General features: G+C 40.4%; 1 protein-coding gene across 1 annotated transcript in view; it reads right to left on the reverse strand.

Moving 5' to 3' along the window:
* Positions 1-11,482: 11,482 nt before the first annotated feature.
* ZBTB20 (zinc finger and BTB domain containing 20) overlaps positions 11,483-24,826 on the reverse strand; it is an 851,623-nt gene continuing 838,279 nt past the window's right edge. Inside the window, exon 7 of the mRNA XM_010845359.1 lies at positions 11,483-18,429. Coding sequence (XP_010843661.1) covers positions 18,008-18,429 — 422 coding nt within the window. The 3' untranslated portion in view covers positions 11,483-18,007. The remainder of the gene's footprint in view (positions 18,430-24,826) is intronic.

Genomic DNA, 24,826 nt, shown 5'->3' on the forward strand with positions numbered 1-24,826 from the left:
GTAATCCCAACTATGGTATGACTGGTAAGCACTGGTTAAAATAGGTAAGGCTACTCTTAGATTTCTAACTCGACATAGTTAACCACTGCTCTTCGGTCTTTTCCTTCTTAATCTTTCACTCACTAGTTCTTTATATCTTTAAAATGAACAAATTTGTTTTTATATTTTTGGTCTACAGTAGAATTACATATTAATAATATAATAAACAGATACTTCATTAACAGATTGGTACTGCATTCATGTGGGGAAAATAGAAAAAAAGCACTCACAGAGACATAGCAAATGGACTCTATTCTCATAAAAATAACCACAAATATGATAGAAATTATCATCAGGGCAACAGATTCAACTGAAAACAGGGCAAAAAAGAGATATTTGGGGTAATACAAACTCCTGACAAGTATGCCCTAGAATTGCAGCCTCCAAACCTTTCCCATGATTTCCACCTTTCTATAGGATCACTCACAATTCAAATGGAAATGGAAACAAAAGGAAAAAAAAGTGGACAGGTGATTGAGCAAGCCAAAGCTTCCAAGTTATCTTAGTTGACTGGTCAAGACCAGCTGGAGAGCATTCAAGAAACTGGTAGGCCACAAGGGAGACACTGATGGTATTTGTTTTTAATTTTGGAGGGGTTCCAAGACCACTGTTAAAGAGAGAAACCAAGGAACCAAATAATTCTTCTGGTACCATATATTGAAATGAAATATAATTCCAGTAGAGAAGATATGAAGGTGAGTTGGAAAAGAAGAGAGAGGAGAAATAGGCAACCTTTGGGCTCCACCTCCCTTTGTTTTCTTCAACACGTTGGTTTCCTTCTTTCTGAGCATCCTTTAGGATTAGCTCTGGGTCCCAATGTCCTCTGAGCAAATATGCATCAGCTCAGCTTTTGACATGACATCTATGCCTACTGGCTTCCCCAAGGGCTCAATGGCTCTGCAGCCTCCCCACCCCCATGCCTTTTATGAAGGAGAGAAGGGTTATGAAGCTGTAATGACAGAAGCCTTTCCACTAACCATTCCTACTTGATGGTTAATTCACACCGATGGTCCAGTGTGGGAATAAAATAAGAAGGAAAACAATTGTTAAGAGCTGAGCTTGGTAATCAACAAGTGTGAAGTTGCTTCCAGGAAAAAAAAAAGAAGAAGAAGACAAAGAAATGGGATCAGTCAGAAAATACTGCTTTTGGTTTCTTTTCACTTGGAACTATCCTTGTTTTTCTCTCATTCAGTCGCTCCAGTTTAACGTTTAGAATCTAGTGCAAATATCATCACATCACAGCATTCCAGGAGCAATACCCTATCCCTTCATCCTAGGTGAGTATTATCCCTTCAGACCTCCTCAGGAGACTGGGGCAATGATCCAGGAAAGCATAACTAAACAGATTATTAACCTAGGACTTGTACAACAAGAAAGGCACTATCACAACAGACCAGCCTCAGCATTTTCCTTGCCATGGGCATGGATGTTTTAACCCCTCCAGCAACCACAATGAAACCCAAACTGTGGCTTTTCTAGTACTTGAATTCATTGGCCAGTTATCTGATTTCCCTATTGGCCCCGCTGTTGGCTCCAGCCACGCAGAGCAACGACCTGCTCTGTGTACGCGCTGCCCCATGTTTCACCAATGATCCTTGTTTGGTTCTTAATGATTTAGCTCACTCTCTTCCATGGAAGTTTCTTTCTCTCCATCAGTCTCCAGGTCATGACTCTATTAAAGACTAGTTTACAGTGTCAAGTACTATCGTTTATTTTTTTCCCCTATTTTTTTTAAACTTCTAACCAATCCCTAAGTCATAGAGACAATTCAGTAGCTCCTCTAACAACAAGTCTCCTGTTAAATATCACTGTGAACAGAAAGAAAACGTAAGTATCATCACTTGACCACCAAAGCATATCCCTTGAGCCTGTTCTATTTCTTTTGCCTTGTAAGAAAGGAAGTGGGGCTCTAGAGATTAAAATCTTTGGTGACAAAACTGGAGTGGGTATGCAAGTTTTAAGGAAGAAGTTATTTTCCAAAAGCCTCAAGAGAAGTATCCTAGGACAGTTAATGTGAATATATTTTAAAAGGTCAATTTTTTCTGTGTATAACTTTGGTTTGGTACAGTCAGTATCTTCTCAGTGCTTACCCAAAACGTATCTCTAAGTATCTGTTAAGAGCTCTGAATTTCGAGTTTCTTATTTAAAAGGGAGAGAATACTTTGAGTGCTGAAGGTATTGCTTACATTAGTTCTGAAAGCTCTAAATGGAGTCTTCTGCCTAGCAAGGCTGACAGCTTCCTTAAAAAAATTTCAACTTGGAAAAGTAGATTTGGATGGATACTAAGAGGGAGAGAGAAAGACAGGTATCACCCAAGAATTTTCCACATTGATGCCCCAACATGTGACAGTGATAGAGAAATTCAACAGTACCCATTGATAGGAGTTGTGATCCTTTCCTACGGAACCAGAATCTTCAAAGCTGTCACCTTGGATACTGGAAGAGTCCTTCAGCATCTTCACTCTCCTATTATTATTCCCTACACAATCCATTACTTTTCCTGTGGCGAAAGATTCTTTTATTAATAGTCACTAAAGAGCTGTCAAATTCTAATTATTTCTGAGATTTAAAAAGGCAATAAAAATAAATCAAATAAAGGAATACTGAAAACAAAACAAAACAAAAACCAATCCAACTTCAAAACTAGGCTTTTAGGCACTGTTAAGGTCTTCTGTTTTAGAAAGGATAGTCTCTGATGGAGCAGCTTGTAAGTAGGTTCCGATTAATCCTCCAACTCTTCCTCCAATTTCAAAGGTGGCCTAGCTTGTTTCAAAATAAACCTTTCACCTCACTGGTTTTCATGTTTATTGCACTGTTCCCTTACTGTCATCTTAAAGGATTTTTACCACATGCATGGCCTTCCTCTTTGGTTAGCCTGATCTAGGTTTCACCCAGTGATGAAAAAGCATGCTCAGGCTGAAAGGATACCTCCAGTACGGACAAGATGAGGTTTTTCTGAAAGGAGGCCCTACCCCTGGCCAAGGTGAAGACTTCCCTGTCACCTCTGTTGGCTTCCTCACCATTGAAACTTTTACTGAAAGCTTAGTTGGAGACAACGTTGGGCAAACTTCTCCTCTTAAACATCTTCAATGTACAGTACTAACTCAGCTTCTTTATAATAAGAAAACAGATCCTATCAGCATGGCAGTTGCTAGGCCTGATCAAGAGCTGGCAGATTCCACAGATTCTCACCAACCTCGATAAGACCGAGCATGATGAAAACAACCTTCCGTTTCTGTGGTGCTTCTAGTTTCGTAACTTGCATCTTCCTTTCCCATACCTCACACACTCTCTCCCGGCACAAGTAAATACATTTCAGTAGTGCAATGCAGTGCAGTCATATTTATTTAGTGCAAAACAAAAACAAAAACAAAAACAAAACCAGAAAGCCCTATTACAGACCCAAGCTCAACCCTAAACAACACTTACTAAAAGTTACCAGTGCCACAAAAGTGGGAAATTCAGTCTGTACCTCACACTTCTGTGAGTCATCTCTTTTATTGTCCCTGTTTGTTTCCAAGGAAAGAAACAACTAGCAAACACCTAGGCATTATTCTGTAAAATGTTAAGCCAATAGGCAGAATATAAAGGGAAGGAGTTGAGTTGAAACCAAGGGTAGTATTTAGAAGAGGAAAATAGCTATTTAATGCAAAGGTCAGTAGTGGTTTTTATTGAATGGTTTTCATCATGTCAAATGGCTCCGATGCTAAAGGGAATAGGTACAGAAAAAGATAAAGCTTTCCTGTTTCCCAAAACACGGTCCTAAATTTAACAGTGCTGGGTTCTTATTTTTGAATAGTGCAATCAGCTTTTCCTCAAGGGCTCCAGGCAGCAGCCACCTTACCTAACATAAATAGAGATACTAAGAGCACTCACTTTTTCACATTGACCTCATCTCTCACCTCAATCTTGTCCTGTCCACTTTTTCTGACTTCACATAAATACAGATCTACATACACATACACAGAAATTCTCAAGGCCCCTCTCAGGATGATAGATTGAAAACGGGTACAAATAGCTCAATGACACACTAACACAAAAAGTACAATTATTAAATATAAAAGTGAATTATTACACCAAAATTGAGTCTGCATTGTACCTCTTCTGATATTATTAAGAAAAGAAAAATTCATAGCAGGATGTCTGATGGAGCTTACTTTTTGCTTGAGATTCATCTGGACTTAGTTTGGGATACGGGAGTACTGAGTGATTTTGGAGAGAAGCTTTGCCTTTGACCATCCTCCAGCATCATTCTCTCCAGTTTGTCTGGGTCTCCACCCTCCAGGTGTAAGTCTGCTTGTCTGCACATACCCACACACACCCTGGAAGTCTCAGGAGAATCAATATGCAGTTTAGAATAGATTCTAGAAACATTTGGCAGGGTGGGGTGGAGGGGTCAGCACACTCAAAGTACTTTGAAACAGTATGTTCCCACAGAGTTTCTTGATTCTGTCAGTTTCTTGCCTTGGTTTGCCATGAGCATTATGAAGAGACTCTACTTTCATTTACTCTGAAAACCACAATTCTTTTAACAATAGAGCAAAAAACTAAATTTAATTAGATGTATGAGAGTTACCCTTAATGTATATCTCAATAGGCCCCTGGGAAAATGTAATCAATGGGCAAAGGAAGGGGTTTAAATGATGACAACGCTTCTGAGAATTCTCTCCTTCAAATCTACATATAGATCGCTTCAAATCAAAGTTTGTGCCAGGGGCAGAGTAACTCGCCTTACTTTTCAAAGAACCCTCTGGTAAGTGAACTAAGTACTTTGGTCTATGTCTAAATCTTGTATCAGATTTGACCATTACTTTATTGTCAATTCTTTCTGCATAAGCCCCAGAAAGCAGGGTTAGGAATAGGGGCAGACAAAGTCTATAATTTCTCTTATATGGGTTTGATAGTATTAAGAGAAGTCTTAAATCACAAAGAAATGAGGTTAATTCTTAGGCTGATAATAGTGAGAATGGGCGAGAATGGCAAAGGGTAACAGTGCTGACTTTCCTTGCTAACTCTAAGACCTGGCTGCAGGAATCCAGAACTGTATCAAATTTAGTCCCATCACATGGTCCTGTTTTCCCTCTTTGCTTTTCCTCTGTTCACTTAATTGAAATTACAATTATTTTAAAGATTCAGCCATGAATGCAAATTATAGCACAAAAGACAGGTTATAAAAAGGTTGTCAGGCTATCTGTAAATTGAGCTGAGTTGAGAACAGTATGCTTGTATGCTTTCAAATGAAGCAATACAATGTCCTCTTTTTTTTTTTTAGTTTCTAATTTGGTTTTTCCTTCTTGTTTAGTGGTGTGAATATGCATGGGTGAAGTACTGCCAATGCCGGTCTCCCTCTGTGATTGTCCCCTCCAGCGCCAGGTTAAGGAGACGTGAGGCAATGGAGGATGTTTCACCATTTATGACTTTGTGAACACATGCAGTTTTGAAATGAAGAGAACAGAAATCTGAACAATTATAGCAATCCATAGATCCACTGGTTTTGTCATTTTAGTAGTATTCTCTTTTTCTTTTCTGGTGATTCTGTACTAGTAATAAAAAATATCCAAAGAGGGTTTTCATTACATTATCCTCAGCCTTATTTCCAAAATTTGAGGAGGCAATAAGATTTGTAGTGTGTAACTCTATGACCTTCCTCTGCAATCAATTCCCATAAGTTTAGGTAAATGGGGTTTCTTTTGCAAGGAATAGCATTTATTTTAACTATTCTACCCTCAAAGTGAAGAGAGAATTTTTCTCCTCAAAGTTCTCAGGTGCTACTAGAAAAGGAAGATAAGCTTTTCACAGAGAAAAGACTCCTTAATGATAGAATGGAAGGCTTTTCATTCTAAGAGGGAAAGGAGTAAGATAAGAGTGGGCAGTGATTTGACTGATGCCTAGGGCCAGGAACAGTATCAAATTAAAGAATCAAAACTTGACTGTCTTGAGAAGAAAGAGATAAAGGCTAACAAACAAATCAACAAACAAACTTTACTAAAATACACATTCCTCCAGTTTCAGGTTTCTAAAAAGTAATAATTATGCTTAAATCAAGGTTTACAGATAGCAAACAACTGTTTTAATGTGTACAAGTATTATCCCTTTGCTTTACTATGTTAGTTTCACTTTCTTTGAAGGAATTGTATCTGTGCACACTTGTCCTAAATCCAGTGCAGAAAATAAACTGGTTTGTTACCAGCCTCAATCTCAGAACATTTCCTAAGCTATATTTGCAAATCCTAAAACTACGTATCTGTAAAATTAGATGCAGAGTTCCTGAAATGCATTGTGGTGGTGGTGGGGACAGGGGGAGAAAGCAAGCATTTTATGGAGGGAAAAAAAGGACATCCCTTCTTGTCCTCCCAAATATATACTACCATGTTTCTGACCATTATTTTGCTGCATTAGTTACCATTAGGGCTCCTGACAGATGTCAGCTTAGAAAAGTAGGAGGCTTGAAAGCAATAAGAAATTCACGTCCTGGACTAGCTAGAATATTAAACAGGATTTAGACATTAATCTAGACTCATGCAGAGGCTGTGGTGAAAAATCCAGGGTCTTGGGGCTAGAGCTCTTCTTGGAGAGCTAAAGGAACAATGGTAAGAAGGCATCCTGAAAAAAAAAAAAAAAAAAGGCATCCTGGGGGAATCCTGGTGATACACTGGACCAGGTAGAACCTACAGAACCAGATCCTCTCCTCCTCCACATTATACTTTAAATGATGGCATTCAGGATTTAAAAGAGAGTTTATTCTTTCAGAAGTTAATGCCTGAGGAGAGGAATACTTTAGATGAAGAGTACTGTAAAAAATAGAGTCAGAAGGGACGAAGGAAGAGAAGGAGATAGGGATGATGGGGAGAACATGTTCAATTAAAATGAGTCATAAGCAACATAATACCGACTTTAAGAAGTGTTGGTTTCCTGTCACATTCATGACTCAGAGTCTTTTGAATCTCTTTATTTCATCGTTCTCTAAGGTGTGAGATGATGTTAACAATTGGTTTGATTACAGTAAAAGCTGGGTCAAGCCTCAGATCAAATTCAGGCTCCATTTCTGACATGAATGTTGCTTCTGTTTGTCAACAGGTAAAGCAAGAAATGAAAGCATACCCCTGTGTGCTCAAAACCTTTAGGTAGCGCTCTAAAGGCCACGGAATGGTCCTCCCAAGGGCAGCGAGCCAAAGCAGTTATCACAGTAAGTGTTGGACTTTCAGGTCAAGAAAGACTGTGTTATAGAGTTGCTTGGACTGTGTCCTAAACATCCTGTAAAGGGGTAGAGCCAGAACTCTATGGGTCTTTGGGACAATGCTCTGGCAACTAGATGGGAGTAACTCATTGAAATGAGACCTAGCATGATGACCACCAAGTCACATGGTGAATGCTTAGGTACTAGGGAGTGTATTACATGGCTCTTCAAGTATCTGATCTGCCCTAATATTATTCTATTTAAGCACAGATTAACTTTACCTTTTAAAACACATCTGGTTGCAAAATAGACATTTTAGAAACTTTAGGAATCCTTTCATCCCTTAGTAAATTACTGCTTAAAGTTCTAAACCAATCAACAATTGTTTTTCAAAAAGATAAATGCAAGAAAAAAATTCTTCCTAATTGTCTCCTATGCCTTTGAGTGAAAGTGGCTTTACTTGTTTTAGAAGAGCTCATTAAGGCTTGAATAGTTATCAAAATTATTCTGAAATGTGACCCCTTTCATTAGATTTCGCTAGGTCTAGCCTCTGGCAACTATGTCATTTGGCTAAATATTAGTAGGAGTCAAAAGGATCATCATTGATGATTTTTTTTTTCTCCCCCTCAGAAATAGTCCACTCATATCATGAATTCGAACACTGTGGTATTTAAGAAAAGAGGGAATAAAAAAAGCCAGAAAATATTTTTCTCTTTATCTTTGGCCAGATGTGAAGGTGAAAAGAATTCATGACCTCAGCTAATACGGCTGACATTTAAAACTGTGACTCAGGTCCTCCCACTCTCAAAAGAATATTGATAACTTTGAAGGCCTGAAAGTGCAGTGAAGACATGCTTCACTCTGCCTACGAGTCTGCTGAGCTCACTCGCGACAACGTTCGTTAACCACATAAAGCTTAAAGAAGGACATTCAGAAGGGGGCAGGGGGAAGGGAGGGAGACGAGCCCTCAGGGGTCATGATGACTTTCTTAAGGCAGTGAGGAGAGGAACAGGTAAAGCATTAAAGAGAAACAAGAAATAATAATAATTAAAAGGAAAAAAGAGTGAGGAAAAGGAAAGAGAAAAATAGTACAGTTTATACAGTTTGGGTATCAAGGGGTCCGAGGCAAAGGAACAGCTCCTCTCACCCTCAACTCACAATTATGGGCTTCCCTGGTGGCTCAGTTGGTAAAGAATCTGCCTGCAATGCAGGAGACCCGTGTTTGATCCCTGGGTCGGGAAAATCCCCTGGAGAAGGAAATGGCAACCCACTCCAGTATTCTTGCCTGGAGAATTCCATGGACAGAGGAGCCTGGCGGGCTACAGTCCACGGGATCGGAAAGAGTCAGACACGACTGTGCGACTAACTTTCACTTTCTTTTCAGTAGAAATATATGTAGTTGAGAACTTTGGAGAAACAGAAGGATAATTTGCTTTTGGACTCAATACTCCTTCCAAGCAGATCAGAGCAGGTAGTTCCTTAATGAGTACTGGGAGTGGAGGGCAACAGGAGAATGGGGTGGGATTCGAAAATAAACATCTACTAGAAAAGATGAAAGGGAGGAATTGGTGTTACACTGAGAGGCCTTAATAGCCATTCAGTGTGGGAAGGGCTCTCACGCTGAGTATGGTGAACAGCTGTTTTCATCTTGTCCTGAATGTGGAGTTGGTCTCGGTCACCCAGGATAGATGTGAAGTTTATCCATCCGTGGGTTGTCTAGGCACTATGTTGAGTAGCTGAAGGAAGCTGAAGAAGCTCTTTATCTAAAATTACTGTTTGAAAATACTTCTTGCTAGGGAAACAGGATGCCTATTTCTGATGTTTCCATGGGGGCCTTAAAGAAGGAAGGCACCAAGTCCCCACCTTAGCAGACAACTGGAGATGCTGAGGGTGACATAGTATCTACACATTTCTGAGTTCTAGTTCTATCAGCCTCTGTCACGAAAAAGTCCCTCAAATTCTGATTTTATTAAAAAAAAACTCCTAGGAAAATGAATATTATATTGCTAAGCTGCCTCCAGGGAAGCACAGAAGACAAGTTAAAATAATTGCAGGCATACTGAAAACAGAAAGGAGCCAGTAAAGAGCCAGTATTAAAAATCAGTATTTGAAAATACAGTTGGGACAACTAGGCATTAACTGCCTCTTCTTCTCAGATGAGCAGCCCTTTGAAATGCAGCCTGTAACTGTTGGCCAGATCATATGGAGGTTACGTGGCCCCTTGGTCATATTTTTAAAAGCAAATATAGACAGTGACAGTCCTAGAGGGGATCACAGATACATTCATATGCACTTCTTTTGTTCTTCAGATATTGAGAGGGTCAGCTAAACAAGATCACTTTGACTATGAATCTCTTTGTGTCAACCATACTTAACAAAGTTTTCACTTTCCTACATTTGCTAAGTCCGAGCTTAAAAAAAAAAATTCTAAAATCCTGTAAAGACAATACTGAAGCTGATAATATAAAGCAAACTAGAGCAGTAATGATTATTATTAAATGCACCAGATTAACTGCAGCAGGTTGGTGATGGGTGATAAATGTGAAGAAATAATATTTCAATCAACTTGTGATTGTAGGCAGATTCAAAAGGAAAAATGAATATAATGTAATATATATTTCAATATAGAGTTGTTATATATAATGTGTATGTTCTAGCTTTCAGAAATACTGCAATGTAGTGTACTGTACTTAAGTAAGCATACCTAAATAGTAACTGATATTCTTCCACGAAGTCACTAGTACTGTTAATTAAAAAAAAAATTCATTTTTTTTTCCAGTAAAAAGAAATACCTATGGTTACAGTCACAGACTTCTTTTGGATATAGAAAGACAATATACATTTTAAAAAATAATAACAACAAAAAAGATTGCAACTGTAAGTAGCCTTACTTAATGGGAGAGGGGGAAAGTCACCAAAACAGAAGAGGAAAGAAAATGTCCTCTGAATTCTGTGAGCAGAAATAATCCACATGTCATAAAAACTAAGAAGCCACCTAATAAAAGAAGGGCGTGGGAGTGGAGAAAACTGAATTCGACTGTTTCCAGGCCACCCTTCAAAGTCAGCTGTAAGAGCCAGGTCCGTTGGTTCAGAACAGTCCACTAGAGCGCGTTCTACTTTAATGTTTGAGCTGGGCAAGAGCCGTCAATTCTTAGAGATTACCAAAAAAGATTCTTCTGAGAGTCTATTGGTCTGCTAGACACGGTAAACAACCCACTCCTGGAAAGACTTAGGCAAAGGCCACACTGGTTTCAGGAGACACAGTTTATGAATGGTGATGGTTTCCTGCAGATGCAGGCAGGATTAAGGAAGCTTTAGTCTGGGAGTCAAACTCACAAGTGGGTGGGTGTTTGTGCGCATACACTGGGTTGCATAGAGGAAAGGAATGGAGGCCTTTGAGCCACGGAACGGCTCAGGCCAAAGTCTGTACGGGCCTTGCCTGCCTGGCCCCGGTGCCCCTCCTCCACAGGAAACCTGGGCGAGAGGGGGTGCCCCAGACTGCTCTCCCTCTTGTCTACTTGCCAGTGGAGGACATCTGTTCTACCTTCTTCTGGAGGAGAGCAGCCTGTCACTGTGGGTTCGCTGTGGATCCAACAAGCTGCCTTTGTTTCTCCCAACTCTGACATGCTGCAAAAAGCAACAGAGTGGGCAGGTGACTGGTTCCTGGGAAGGGAGCCACCAGCCTTGAGCACAATGGTGGGAAGAGGCAACTGTATCTATGCACCAGGACCTATGCCTATGTGTGCTTTGTTTGAGATGCACACACGACCAGACTACAGCAAGCACACACGCAAAGACACATGTCCACACACACGTCAATAAACCCCATAGAAGCGCAGTTGGTTACATGCACTCTACTTCACACAAGCATATTCAAGTTTCTCATGAAACGGGTATCAGAAATCACTGATGGTTGGGCTCCTTCAGAATGTCCTAAAGCCTCATCACAGACAGTGGACAGCACTAACGCATCCAACTAAGGCAACAGAGCAGAAGATACGTGAGACCTCTGACCAACTAGAAATTCCAGACTCTGTCTTGTTGTCACCGGGGAATATGAACGTGGCACAGTTTTGTACTGAGAGCACCTCACCCTGCGTGTGTACATGCATAATGTATACTCATTTAAAGACATTCTGGACAGCAGCTGTGACATACTAGATGGGTTAAGTCCCTTTCGTTACTAGAATCTACATATAAATTGCAATGATTTTGCTGGGCAATGACAAACTTCTGTTGCAACAGTAGTAGAAACAGATGTCTTCTAGGGGGTTAATTTTTTTTTTTTTCTGTCTTGGCTGTATTAGAATCTCATTGAAGCATTTTGAATCAAGGAAACCACTGAATTTGAAAGAGGGCTAGTTAGGGACTTTTTACACTCTAATTAGGTATCGCAAAAGCCAGGACTCCAATAACTGTAGCTAGATTTTCCCTACGATCTGCAGATTGTGCTCCTTCATTGAAGATTTGAAAGTTGTGAGTTTGCATTTAAACAAAAAGCCACCAGATAAACCAGATGCTCACTGAAACTGAGAAAAAAAAAAAAAAAAGTTTAGCGATATACACTGTACAGGAAGAGAAAGCTTTTTGTTGAGATTGTTCTCCCTGCTAAGGAAATGATTCAAACTGGCATCTTAGGCACCTGTGATCATGTCTCATGGGACTCACTATTTAGCTAACAGGATGTCTATTTTACATGCAGCCCAGACCTATGTTACTGAAATAGGATAAGAAATAGCAGCCATTCCTAAAAGCAGCCAGTTCCATACAAGTTTGGTGCCTCCCTGTAAAGTCACTGTTTCCATAGTCTTCAGTCATGAATAGGGCTCAGTTTTGCGATCATGTAACCATTAAAAGGCAAGAAAGGGTCACATCTTCACACCCTTCCAATCTCTCTATTTCTGTTCTCTTCCCTGGGCTTTCTGATTTAAGGCAGTAATTCTTTACTATAAGTGGCTTCCTGTGAAAATACCTTAACTGAGGTCACTTCAGATTAGATTTAGTCTGAAATTATTCAGTTTTGGGAGCAATAGGCTGGGCCTGAAGAAACACTAGAATCCAGGCATTTTTGGTCAGCAGTGTGGAAAACTGATGTTTCTTGTTTCAACACAGGGCATTTCTACCCCTCATGCAGTGAAATACATAGTTGTGAAAAGGGACCCATGCTGTGCAGCCCTCATCTTCTACCTCTTCAGCCTACAAAGAGTCCAAACAGACCCTCGTGCTTCACACCATTTCCTGGGATCTATTCACGTGCACCACCGACTGCTACAGAGTCAGCATTCTGTAGATATTCAGAGACTGAGCAGGATCTTTGGGGTGTTTTGGTCGGGTTAATCATTTGAGTATCTAGTACTAGAAATGATGCTTTGGGTTAGTAGTTTCCAGGCTCTGTGTTTACAGGAACACTGAGTCACCACAGCTTTCCTTCTTGGGGAGGTTGATGCAGCATCACAAATGGCAACTCTGCACAAATAGCTGTTGGGAATGTTCTCTCCAGAGCAAGAGCTCCTCTGTGCCCCTTTTTTGTCTCCATTTGCAGCCCGAGCACCAAGGCAGAGATTGTTTTGAAAGTTTGCCCCGTGCCATCTATTTCCTGGGCACCTAGGAGAAGAGCCCCTTTCTCTGCGAGAACACAGAAGGGGAAGCAGCTGCGGCCGCCCCTCTGCAAGGTTGCACTTGGCCTTGGGGAGCCTGGTGTGGCTCAAGCACCCTCTTCACACACTAGGCACCGAGGGGCACTGGGTTGCCTGGCTCTTCTGTGGAATCAGGGAGTCTATTGAAATTCTAGTGCGCCCTTCCTTTTGTTTGACACCAAGTCACATGGTTGTGTCTTTAGTGTCCTGTTTTTCTCTTTATAAAATCTTTCTCTGGGGGACAAAATTGGCCATTTAAATAAAGTTCTTTTATAGCGAGTAAAGAGGTTTCTCAGAGCCAGAAATCACTCAAAAGAAAGTCTGTTGACCCTACTCGTGGAAAATCCCAGAGCTTTCTCTAAATACATCTTGCCAAACCTCCTAGTTTTGTGATTGGATGCTTTCTGGCTTCGCATTATTGGGTGCTGAACACATTTTGCAAACCTTCTATTCTCTTCCCCATGGCTCCCAGGTCCCTGGACTTCCAACTCATGACTACATTAAAGAATTCTTTTATACGATGTCTTTTAAGTCAGGTCACAGCAGACAGGGCACCCCCTCCCTTCTCCTAAATTCCAAGGGCGTCTCAGGAGATGCCTGCTCCTCCTTTGCACGTACTGTTGGTGTACCTGGACGATGGGGGAACAGGAAGTCTTCAGGACCAGTGTGAAACTTACACACCCAGAGGAAACCTTTTCTCTTTTCATATCACAATGCATGCATTCTAACTGCTCATGAGTTAGAAGTTTTCTTGGTCCTTATACAATGTTGGGCTGATACAAAACAAAACCCTGTGACTTTTAAACAAAGTCAATTCAAGTCTTTCTTTCTAAGGCCAGGAGCTACTGTGACCTCCAAGATGCCTAGGAAGAAATGGGCTTCAGCCTGAACAACAGTGGGAAATTATCCACGACACTTACTCATAGAGCATTAGGAATCTGGGGAAGAAAATGTCTATAAAATTGTATTAAAAGCTAAAGTTTACAATGCAAACTATATAGTAAGAAATATTTTGATATAGAGATTTTCATTTCAGATTCTTTTTTGTCCTGGCTTGTTTCTCAACCTTTTCCCCTGTGTAGATTTGTATCAGATCCATGTGTCCCAATTTCTTCCCTTTTTTGGATTCTATTTTACTTACTGGGAGTTAGGGGGGTGGGTACAATTATTAGAATTTATTATATTAATAGGGGCAAAATTGCTTGCTCTGTGAAGATGCTACTGATGTTTTAGAGCTAGACATTTTGTTTTTCATAAACTACATCTAAATGTCTTGAGATAAACATTCCCCTTTGACTTTTCTCCTTTCCCTTGTCCAGCTAATCCAGTTTTAAATCATAAATTGCTTAAAAAAAAAGTACTTTTCCATACCAGTTCTTATTCCCTGTACTTATCCTAAGAGGTCTTATATCTGGAACATTTGATTCCATTATATCTATTTTTTTTTTTTCTGGCTACTGAAAATTTTCTTTTTTAAAAGCACTCATTAACATCCCAGCATGACGTTCGAAATGTAAGAAGATTGTTGGATTTGAAACTAGAAAATAAAAAAGAATCCATGCTCATCTTCTGTTCTTAAAGCAAAATGTTTCCCCTTTCCTAAGATGTTGGTGGTTATTTAATTTAAAAGGAAAGATTGATAAACTAAAAGCTCCTTTATCCCTTTGAAACAGGTACAGACTGGTTTATTTCCCCTAATGTAGGTCAGTTTGGAAAGCAGCTCTTTCAGAGACCAGAGTATGGAGTAATGACCCCACAGCAAGTTCCCTCTCCCCAAACTTACATCTCCAACTTCAGTTTAGCTTCTTCCTTTCTCCAGAGGACAATCTGTCAACTGTTTTGGACTATGAGATGTCTGGGAAGAATATACACACAGTAAGAAAAAGTCTACTGCTATGTAAACCTGGATAGCACATATCATTAAAATGATTACCTCATTAAGAATTCTTTAGGGGTCCTCCAACATTTAAAAAACAGAGAGAGAAATACTTCATTTGAAGGGGAAGGATGAATATTAGGGTTTAAACTCAACTGGAATTTTTTCCCCTACATGTTCTAGAACAAAAGGTAAATTTTAACCCAATTGCTTAGTTTTTTTATGTGACAAATCAGCATTTAGGCAAATGGGTCTCCCTCAGATTTGAGAAGCAAATAGCTGAACGTGGTCCATACTGGCACCCAGGATCAAGTTTCTGGGGATCCTATAATGTTGTCTACTTTGCTAAGATTTGAGTATGGACACCATTTTAAACCAGCTACTGTCAAATAATTCAAAATATTTTAAAGTGGCTCTTGACCTTCTTCCATTTGTAACATATGCTGAGTGATTTCATGTCATTTTCCTTTAGATTAAAAAGATCTTTTTTAATGTCAATTTTTTTTCTGTGTTACATCATGGGTTGAATGACTTGTTTTTCAAAATATCAAAATTCTATGACACGGTTAATTAACTAATGCTCCCTCTGTTGGTAGCAGGTGGAAATACTGGAGTCTAAGATAGCTACTTCAAAAAGCACAATTAGCAAAAGAAAATGGACTTTTTCTTATTTCTGAAGCTGTTTCCCACCAGCTTTTAAAACAGGTCAATTTTGGATACATAGTTTGTGGTAGGACTCCTCTTAGAAATCACGATGGGCAATACTTGAAGGTCAGTTAATCATCCATGGCTACATTAAAATTTCTAGCAAAATATTTACTGAATTAAGGACCAAGGACCAAATCAAACTCACATATACTCCAGCTGTACTAACCTTACTAATTATCAGCAAAAACTTATGGAAAAGATACAAGTGAACCAATACTAAAATAATGAGTAAAACCAATTTAGTTATTACACAGTTGCTTCCCTTGGAAGATTTCTCCCCATTTGTTGCACAGTTTTGTTTTTTTTTTTATAAATAAGTTGCTGATAGGAAAATTAAATGCAAATGCAAAGTAATTTTGAAACTGAGATACATCTTTCCTTCTTTTTTTTTTTAACTGTAGTTTAGTGTTTCTGCTTTGTTTAAAGATTTACTTTCCCCCTTACAGGTATTAAAATATGCCCAGCAGTGAAATCACCTTTGGAGTTTTTATAAGGTTTAAGAATTCCTATGTTTGAGTTGGAATCCCTTTAGGACACTGTCTATAATGGAAAAATCTCTATTCTGATACCTTAATCAGGACCGAGGAGAGAAATCTCAACTAGGAAGAGAGAGTGGCATCTAAGATGATGCAATGAACTGGTGGTCTTCCGGACGATGGACGTTGGGCATCTGGGAGATTTTTGTTAGTTTCTTTAAAACCTTACCAACAAGCAAGGATTGACAAGGCATCTAAAGAATAATCATCTTAGTTAGCCGTCTCAATCAGGGTCGGAACAGAAACTGATCTTTGAAAGGAAGAAAGTGATTGTGGCATTGAGGCATACTGATCTGCAACAGGCTTCTGATAATGCCGTTCTCTGCAGTTGTGAAGGGTGAGGAGGGACAGCAGAGTTTCGTGAACTCCTCCTCCCGGCTGACCACAAAAGGAAAGGACCCATTTGTCAAGACTTCTAGAGTACTAGTGTTTCATCAAAGAAAAAAGGTAAAGTCAATAGAAATTCTAGAATCACAAGATCTCAATGAAACTTTCAGAGAAGCAAGACATCTGTTTCTGAACGATAAAGTCCCTCCCGTGAAAAAGAACAGAATTCTAGATGAATTGGTGAAAAAAATATTCAGTGGAGCAACATAAGCTTGCTAAAAGTTGAAAAACTACATATCAAAATACAAAGCAGCAGTTCAAATTACAGCAGGGATGGGCTGGCCAGAGGCCCTCAACCCAGGCAACACTTAAAATAATAAAAATTAAGAAAAATTTAAAAAAATATGAAGAAAATATCCTTCCTCTCTTTCAAATATAACTTTAATTGCCTTTTATTCTTTCTATCTGGAAGCAGTATCGCTAACCTTAACAGTCTTGACTTACCAAAAAATATATATATGTGTGTGAAATAAAATAAAAGAGAAGGGATTGGTGGCAGTGTATGCAAAACCGAAATGAAAAAAAGAAATTACTTTTAACAATCTCACTTTTTTTGTATTTTTTTTTACACAAATACTGTTGTAAATATATTAAAAAAATCAGCATTCTATCTGGTAAACGTCACTTTTGCCCCTCTATAAAATTTTGAATTAAAAAAGCCTCAAGAACTTTTTATTATTCCCCCCACCCTCCATTTCTCTTTCTTTTTCTCTTCCACAAGAATATATCCTGACACTTTTTTTTTTTTTGCAAAGATTGTTGGAAAGAATCCTTCTCTTGTACCTAGAAACGTAGGTGCAAACCTCTGATATCTTTGTTTTATCTGCATTCCTGCCTTTCATGAAAGTCCCTCTTGATTGTGCTGAGGCTGGAGCTCAGCGAAGACACTGAATAAATACGATAGCCACTGTTGCTTGATGCTTGTCCAAGTCTTCCTGGCTTCTGCTGAAAGGGGGGTGTGCAGGAGGTGGGCCAAGGTGTGTGGACCCAGCAGGATCTGGGGGAGAAGCCTGCCATTTGCCTTCCCCACACCATCAAACCTACACCCCCTCCCACCCCCACAGCCCTTTTTACAGAAATCAGACAACGTGGCAGGTGGAAAAGAGCAGGGCCTTCCCTCTGGGTTTTCAACCAGAAAGTGATATATTCCACAGTTTTAAATGGTTACTGTGAAGTCCAAGCGGCCAGAATTGTGAAAATGTCCACTGAAACACTGCAAGCGGTGTACTTAAAGACAGTAGGCCTTTTAGATTTTGTTATATATTTTTGTAGTGCTCTTCACAAGTGAAAAAAAAATTTTTTTTTTTTTACTTTTTTTTTTTCTAAAGATTTTTTTGTAAAGAAGGGTTGTATTTAGAGGCCAGTAGCTAGAGATCCAACCAGTGGACCTCCGAAGCACTACCAGGCCTTAAGGCCACCATCCAAGGGAGACTGGGAGAACTATTATTCCCCCCGAGCCTCCAGAAATGTAATGTACCAGCAGGCAAAAAACAGTTCTTCATGTAGTACAAAATGAAACGAAACAAAAACAAAAACAGAAAGTAAAAAACGAAACCAAAACATTTCTTAAATTCTAGTGCCATAGCTTTTTTGTTTGTTTCTTTTTTGTTGTTTTGTTTTGTTCATAAGAAAGAGAGAAAGATACTACTTATCCATCAGACACGTGCATCCTCATGTGGTCGTTGAACTGCTCGATTTGGTCAAACTTGGCTGGACAGACGGAGCAGACGTAGGTGGTCCCCTCCGTGCAGGCCCCCACCCCGGGGGGGCCGGCGCGGGACCCCGGGGGTGTGCCCGCGGGAGGGGTCCCGTTGCTGGCGCTGTGCAGGGCCACGTGCCGCTCCAGGAGGGTCTTGTGGGAGAACTTCTTTTTGCAGATGTAGCACTCATAGGACTTCTCGCCCCGGTGGAGGCGCATGTGCACGTTGAGGGAGCTCTTCTGGGTGAAGCGCTTGTTGCAGATGCTACACTGGTACGCCCTCACTCCCGTGTGTGTTACCATGTGCTTGATAAGGTAATCCTTTAAGGAGAAGGAGCGCCAGCAGATGCTGCATTGGTGGGGCTTCTCACCTGGCCACAGGGGAAAGACAGCAGGCAGAACGAACAGAGCGAGACACAGCCAAGGAGGGAGAACAAGAGACAGAGAAACAAGACAACAGAAAACAAAAACAAAAACATTAAAAGAAACATCTAATTGGTTAAGGGAGCACCCCTGATTGGAAAGATCCAGTCCTTCCGGGCCTCTCATGGTCTGAGAAACCTTGCTTCAAGGTGCTGCCAGGGAAGTCTAGACTGCTTCAGGTCCCCATGCCAGAAAATGGTTCTCTTGGAAAGCTACATGACATTCTCCAGTAAAAGTCTTCTAAGATCATTCTGTGGAGAGAGAGAGTGCTACTTCAAGGGGGTCACTTTCAATGCCTTCATTAGCTGTATGTCTGCTATTTGTATCATCAAGCAAATAAGAGAGAGAAAAGTTCTTTGGAAACATAGGGATCTCTAGAATCTTTGGGAACTAAGGATGGTGGTGACATAGCTTGCCTTTCTGGGGACAATAATCATGTCCAGTATTTTGTCTAGCAAATGCACTCGTGCCTTGATCATAGGTCTGGAAAATATTGGTTTTTTAGGAATAAGTCATTCTAAGGAGCTATGCCTTTGATTTTTTTAAAAATGTATTTTAGGTAGAAATCTTCTAAAAATGTAACTTTAGAGAGTTAATTTGTTATTCTGTCTAGACTGCCCTGAGCTGCAGACTGGCCTTGTCTTGCGTGGAGGTTGAGTAGGTGGTAGATAGCATGATGATCTCAGAGTCAAATGGTCCTGTTTAAATCTAGGCACCAAGGCACAGCCTGCCACTCTGATGAATCTCCAAATGCCTCTGAGGTACACGGTTCTGCTTACCTCACCGTGCTGGTGTTGACATAAAATACATGTGAAATCACTTTGCAGACCACCAAGAGTGGTGTGGGAATACTTGCATGGTGTTCTTATTATAAGACTATCCATCCCTCCTCCACCATTAAATGGTTCCATACGCCTTTTTTTGAACTCTTGGGTCAATTTTAAAAATAGTTTTCTCTTTCTTTGCTCTCAGTGTGTTGGCTGAAACCCTTCTTTCTCGTCAGTTTACTGCTTTGGTTTGCTCTTGGCTTAGAAACCAAATGATCAAACTTGCTAAAAGCTGTAACGTATATAAGAATATTGTCACTGAATGACCACCTGAAATAGTCTTCTATAAGTAACGTCCATGGGCCTGTACCATCTCTTTGGATAAATAGAGACTTGGTTTTGTTGGTGCTGTGTGCCCTCGTCTCTGCTCTTGGAGGGTGAGATGAACTGCATTATGGTGTTTCCATCGTTCCCACCTCACCACTGACCGCCCAAGGCAGGCAGCCAACACGGAAAGCCTGTCCATGTACCCTCCCATGTTGTTTGCTATTTAGTCACTAAGTCGTGTCCAAACACTGGCGTGGGTTGACATTTCCATGCATGTGTGCCAAGTTACTTCAGTCATGTCCAATTCTTTGCAACCCTATGGACTGTAGCCCACCAGGCTTCTCTGTCTATGGGATTCTCCAGGCAAGAATACTGGGGTGGGTTGCCATGTCCTCCTCCAGGGAATCTTCCCAATCCAGGGATCGAACCCATGTCTCTTACGTCTCCCGCATTAGCAGGCAGGTTCTTTACCACTAGCGCCACCTGGGAAGCGATTTCCATAACCCAGCCTAAAGCCGGAAGCCTCTGAAACTCTTCGGTCATATTTCAACATCTGAACAAGGCATCAGGGTAGGAAATCTTGAATTTGAGTTAACTTCCATTTAAAATATGTGCCTTGACAGTCTTGCCATTTTCCTCCATCATGAAACAGATGAGGTTTGGTGTGTCCTAGTGATGGTGGTGAAGAACACAATCACATACATGCTGACTGTGTGCCAAGCTCAGGGTTAGTGCTTTCTGTTCATGATGTGTTTTATGAAACTTTATCTCACTGGAAAGCTTTTTTGATGTGTTTGTAAACAGAAAAAGATATATTTTGAAGCACACGATCCTAAGAAATGGCTGTTTGGTTCAATTATAACTCCACAAATTTCTAAACCAATTTCATTGAACTTTGAACTTTTTCCTTTAGTTAATCACAACCTTTTTGGCCTGGCTTTCTCTCCGCTCTGCTGTCTTCCAGTCTTCCTTTCCCTTCATCTTCATGGATGAAATAACATGAACCATAGGCTCACAGGGATAGAAGAGTTTCACTTTTAGGCTACAATGGGAGAATTTAGAAGCCTTGTTCCTACCTGAAGAGTTCAATCCCTGCATGCTGTTTATATAGGTACACTTTTTTGAAATGAGAGATTCCCTAAGAGAAACAGTCATGCATGTTATTTTTAGCTGGAATATTTCTGTCAGCCGTAAACATGCTTGGAACTCAAGCTGGTCTTTGCCATCCTCGGGCTTTCAGTGCACTTTCTAGAGGCTGTGACAGGCCAGCCAACTATCTTTTAAAATATGTCCACCTGTCACCTTTAATGGGAAGTGTGCCTTCTTAAAGTTCCAGATGGTATTTTGGCTGCTAGGAAGTTGAAACTCGGTCTGTGTTAAAAATTATCCTGCTGTTTCAAACTTTCACCTTCTTATAGTGTATTTTTCCCTCTAGACAAGGTCAGCGATGATGGCTTGTTACTTTCGCACCTTTCTAATCTATCCGTTGGTTCTTCAAGGTGTCATCTCTCCCTCCATAGCTTATATATGCATGTTGTTTATATGCACCTGTGCACCCAGCACCGAGGTCTGGCCGTTAATTACCCGTGTCACCCTGGGTTTTCTAAGTGTTTTCATCGCTGTGGGTTTGTTCCCCTTCTGTAAGTGAGGAGTTGGACCAAGCACTTGCCACATTCCTTTGCAGGTTTAGTGGCCTTTGGTCCACCATGGCCCACGCCCCAGAGGACTCTGGTCCAGGTCTTGTCAATGCGTGACCTGAGGGCAACTTGCTTAAGTCACCCAAGGCATCGGCAGTCCCACATTTTAAATAGGACAATGTATTCTACCACAGAAAAAATGGTGTGATAGTTAAGGAGGAAAAATGTTTGCAAAGCACTTGGGAGCTCCATACAGGAAGGTGCTCTGAAATTATTCGGGTGCCTCACTGGCAGAGCATAGGCATTCCAGGAACTGCCTGACTACTAAACAGGGTGCATTTTCAGATTAGTCAGGTGTGAACAACTCATTTTTTATGTTTTGATTTGAAACAGTATCACTCACTAGAAATGAGTGATTCTTTCCCATTATTTTCCTGCATGTTACTTAGAGTGAACCCCAAACGGCTTTCAACATTATACATGAAATGGATGTGGCTGGTGTTGCTTGGTGCTCTCGATGTGGAGAAATGAAATTAAGATGAGTGGTAGCAGATGGCTTTCTGGGTCCAAGCCTGTGGCCAGGAACAGCAAGTCTGATAGGTTAGAAAGGGATACAGAGTACCAGGCAGACACTAGGATTAGACACAGGATGAGGAAGCTCATATAAGCCCCTGTACTTTAAAGTGATCCATTTTGGGGCCATACAGATGCTGGAGTCAGATATGAATTCCATTTCCTTGGCTGAATGACCTGGCCATGTTACTTCACTCCTGTAAGCCTCAGTTTCCTTATCTATAACTTGAGAGTAATACAGTAAGCACCTGTCTTGTGAAAGTATTTTGAAAATTAAAGCAATAAAGCACTTTTGCACAGAGTATGTGATCATTTCAAGAAAAATTCAACTGTTCCTTTCAGCACAAAGGAACTGGTGATAAATGAAATCAACTGAAAAATGACTTGCATGGCATGAGGAAGCCTACTTAGGATTTTGCAAAAAACTGTTTCAGATAATCAATAAAGCAAGTGATTATACTGTAGCTATGCAATTCAGAGTTAAGGGTCTAGTCTAGTCTCAGCTACATATGCTAATGGAAAGAAGTGGCACCATGAAACAAATGCCAGCAAAGAGACAGAGGATTCTTAGCAGGCAGCAACTGTACTCTAGAGGCTGAAAAACCAGACAGCAAGTGGTGGAACAGAAGCGGAGGCAGTGTCCTTTATGATTCCGTGTGTGTGTATGTGTGAGAAGGGAGGAGTAGTGAATGTATATATTTTTCTCCAGTTTCGGATGCCTGCTCCCTAAAGCATCACTTTTCAACTCCTTCTTGTGGACTGGGACTGACATTTACTCTACCATGACTGACAGTGAGAAAAAAAGAGAGGAAGAAAGATATATTCAGGTTAGAGGCTGCAGAAGGTCTGCCTAAAATTTGAGGCTGAGGCACTCCAGTTCTGAAGAGTGACCTCTGAACTGGGGGCTCAGCAAGAATCCATTTATTCTGTGGATTCTTTTTCATTCTAATCAGGCTTTTCCTAGGCTGCAAAGAAGACAGTGACTGCTGTTACAGGACACTTTTTTGAAATACTGTTCCCATCTAGTTCTCACATTCTCTCGGCCTCTCTATCATCTGCTCTAGCATACGCCTTCCTTCAGGTGAGTACAGTGTGGGGCAGTATACAGAAAACATGGTGTTTGCTGAGGGGGCGGAGAGCAGGGAGAGAAGAGCAGGTGCAGGGGGAGGTGGCTACTGCCGAGGAGAGCAGAAGGGGTCTTGGAAATTGCAAGTCCTCTGAATGGGGACAATCAAGATCGGAACAGAAAGGGGGAAAGGTCCAGTGACAAGAATGGAAGGTGCTCAGATGGAGTCATGCGGAGCCTTCACTGGCTGAAGAATCTGCTTTCCACCAGAGAGGTCTAGTTGGAGGGGGACATTCAAGACCACCTACCAGCCTTTCTCCCAGTCTGGGGTTAGAGGGTGCAGTCCTGGTGTCAGCTTGGACAGTGAGGCTGTCTGGGAAGGGGTGGAACTGCCTACTGGGGACACACTGCATTTATGAGACCTCTGTGGCTTTAGTGACAAGTAAAAATTTTGATGTCAAAAAGACTTTTAAAGATGTCAGGGACCTTCGTCCACATTACTTGACTTTTCTTACAACTTTGTGAGCGGGTAGAACCTTTTCCTCTATCCTTCAGTACTAAGTACTGTTAAGATCTGTATCTTACATGACAAGAAAATGAGGCTCAGATTGATTATAGAATTTACCTAAAGTCACTCAGAAACTGGTAAAATCAAGGCTTTCTCACTTCAAACCTTACACTTGTTTGTTACTCCACTGGCTTGATACAATTAGTAGCCCAAGCTCTATATAAGGATTATAACATCACAATCTTGATTGCACTGTTATTACTCTATGGATACCATTGTTATGTTACTATCATCGATATATCTATTTTTGTAAAATTCAAGGCCAAAATAGCTGAGCATCTCAAAGTAACAGAAAAAATGATCAATTCTACAGAGAACACTAATGGGCATTAGTGACCGCTGAGTGGACTGTTGATACTATGACTCAGAAAAGGTCCACATGTCTACCACTTGTTGGTAAAGAAAACACAAGTGGGAACACAGGTACAATATAGTCTTTGTATATAGAAAAAGAAGGGAAGAAAAAGAAATTTATGTCTTGGTAAGAAAATAATGAATTTATGTATAGGTTCCCCAAATTAAATTCTCCTGGAAAGTATACTTATATATTTGAACATTCAGTCATTCACTCAACCAATATTTGTTAAGCAAATACATATGCTAGTCTGTACCATCTATGGATTTTAAAGCAGAAGTCCTAACACTGGCTCTTAAAAGAAAGTTCCACCTGGACAGCACTGCCAGGTAAAATACAGTTAAATCTAGATTTCAGACAAACAATGAACACTTTTTTAGTATAAGTACATCACAAATAGTGAAGGGGTATACTTAGACTAAAAAAAAATATTTGTTGTTTATCCAAAAATTCATCTGGAGATCTTTGTTTTCTAAGTCTGGCAACCTTATACCTGGTGACAAAGAAATACCCTGAATGCCATCTTAGTCAGCCTTGTAATTCTGTATGCAATTTTGTTGTATAGAGCAAGGTACAGCAAAAAGAATGTGGTATCTGAAATTTGTTCTGATCATTGGAGAGTACTTATATAAATGTACAAAGTATATTTGCATTGTTTCTATGGAGCTACATCCTAAAATAAATAAAACAACTCTGTAGAAAAAAAATTTTTTTCCCTTTTGAAAGTGATTAGATATCATTAGAGAAGAATTCAGCTCATTCGTTGATCAAATATTTTCTGAATGTTTACCATGTGGAAGGTATTATGTTGGGTATATTGAAGCATAAGATATATATGATATATATCATATAATTGGGCTTCCCTGGTAGCTCAGACAGTAAAACGTCTGTCTACAATGCGGGAGACCCAGGTTCGATCCCTGGGTTGGGAAGATCCCCTGGAGAAGGAAATGGCAACCCACTCCAGTATTCATGCCTGGAAAGTCCCATGGACTAGGAGCCTGGTGGGCTACAGTCCATGGGGTCGCAAAGAGTCGGACACGACTGTGTGA

The sequence above is a fragment of the Bison bison genome, unplaced genomic scaffold (genome assembly GCF_000754665.1).
Source record: "Bison bison bison isolate TAMUID 2011002044 unplaced genomic scaffold, Bison_UMD1.0 scf7180017864215, whole genome shotgun sequence".
NCBI lineage: Eukaryota > Metazoa > Chordata > Mammalia > Artiodactyla > Bovidae > Bison > Bison bison.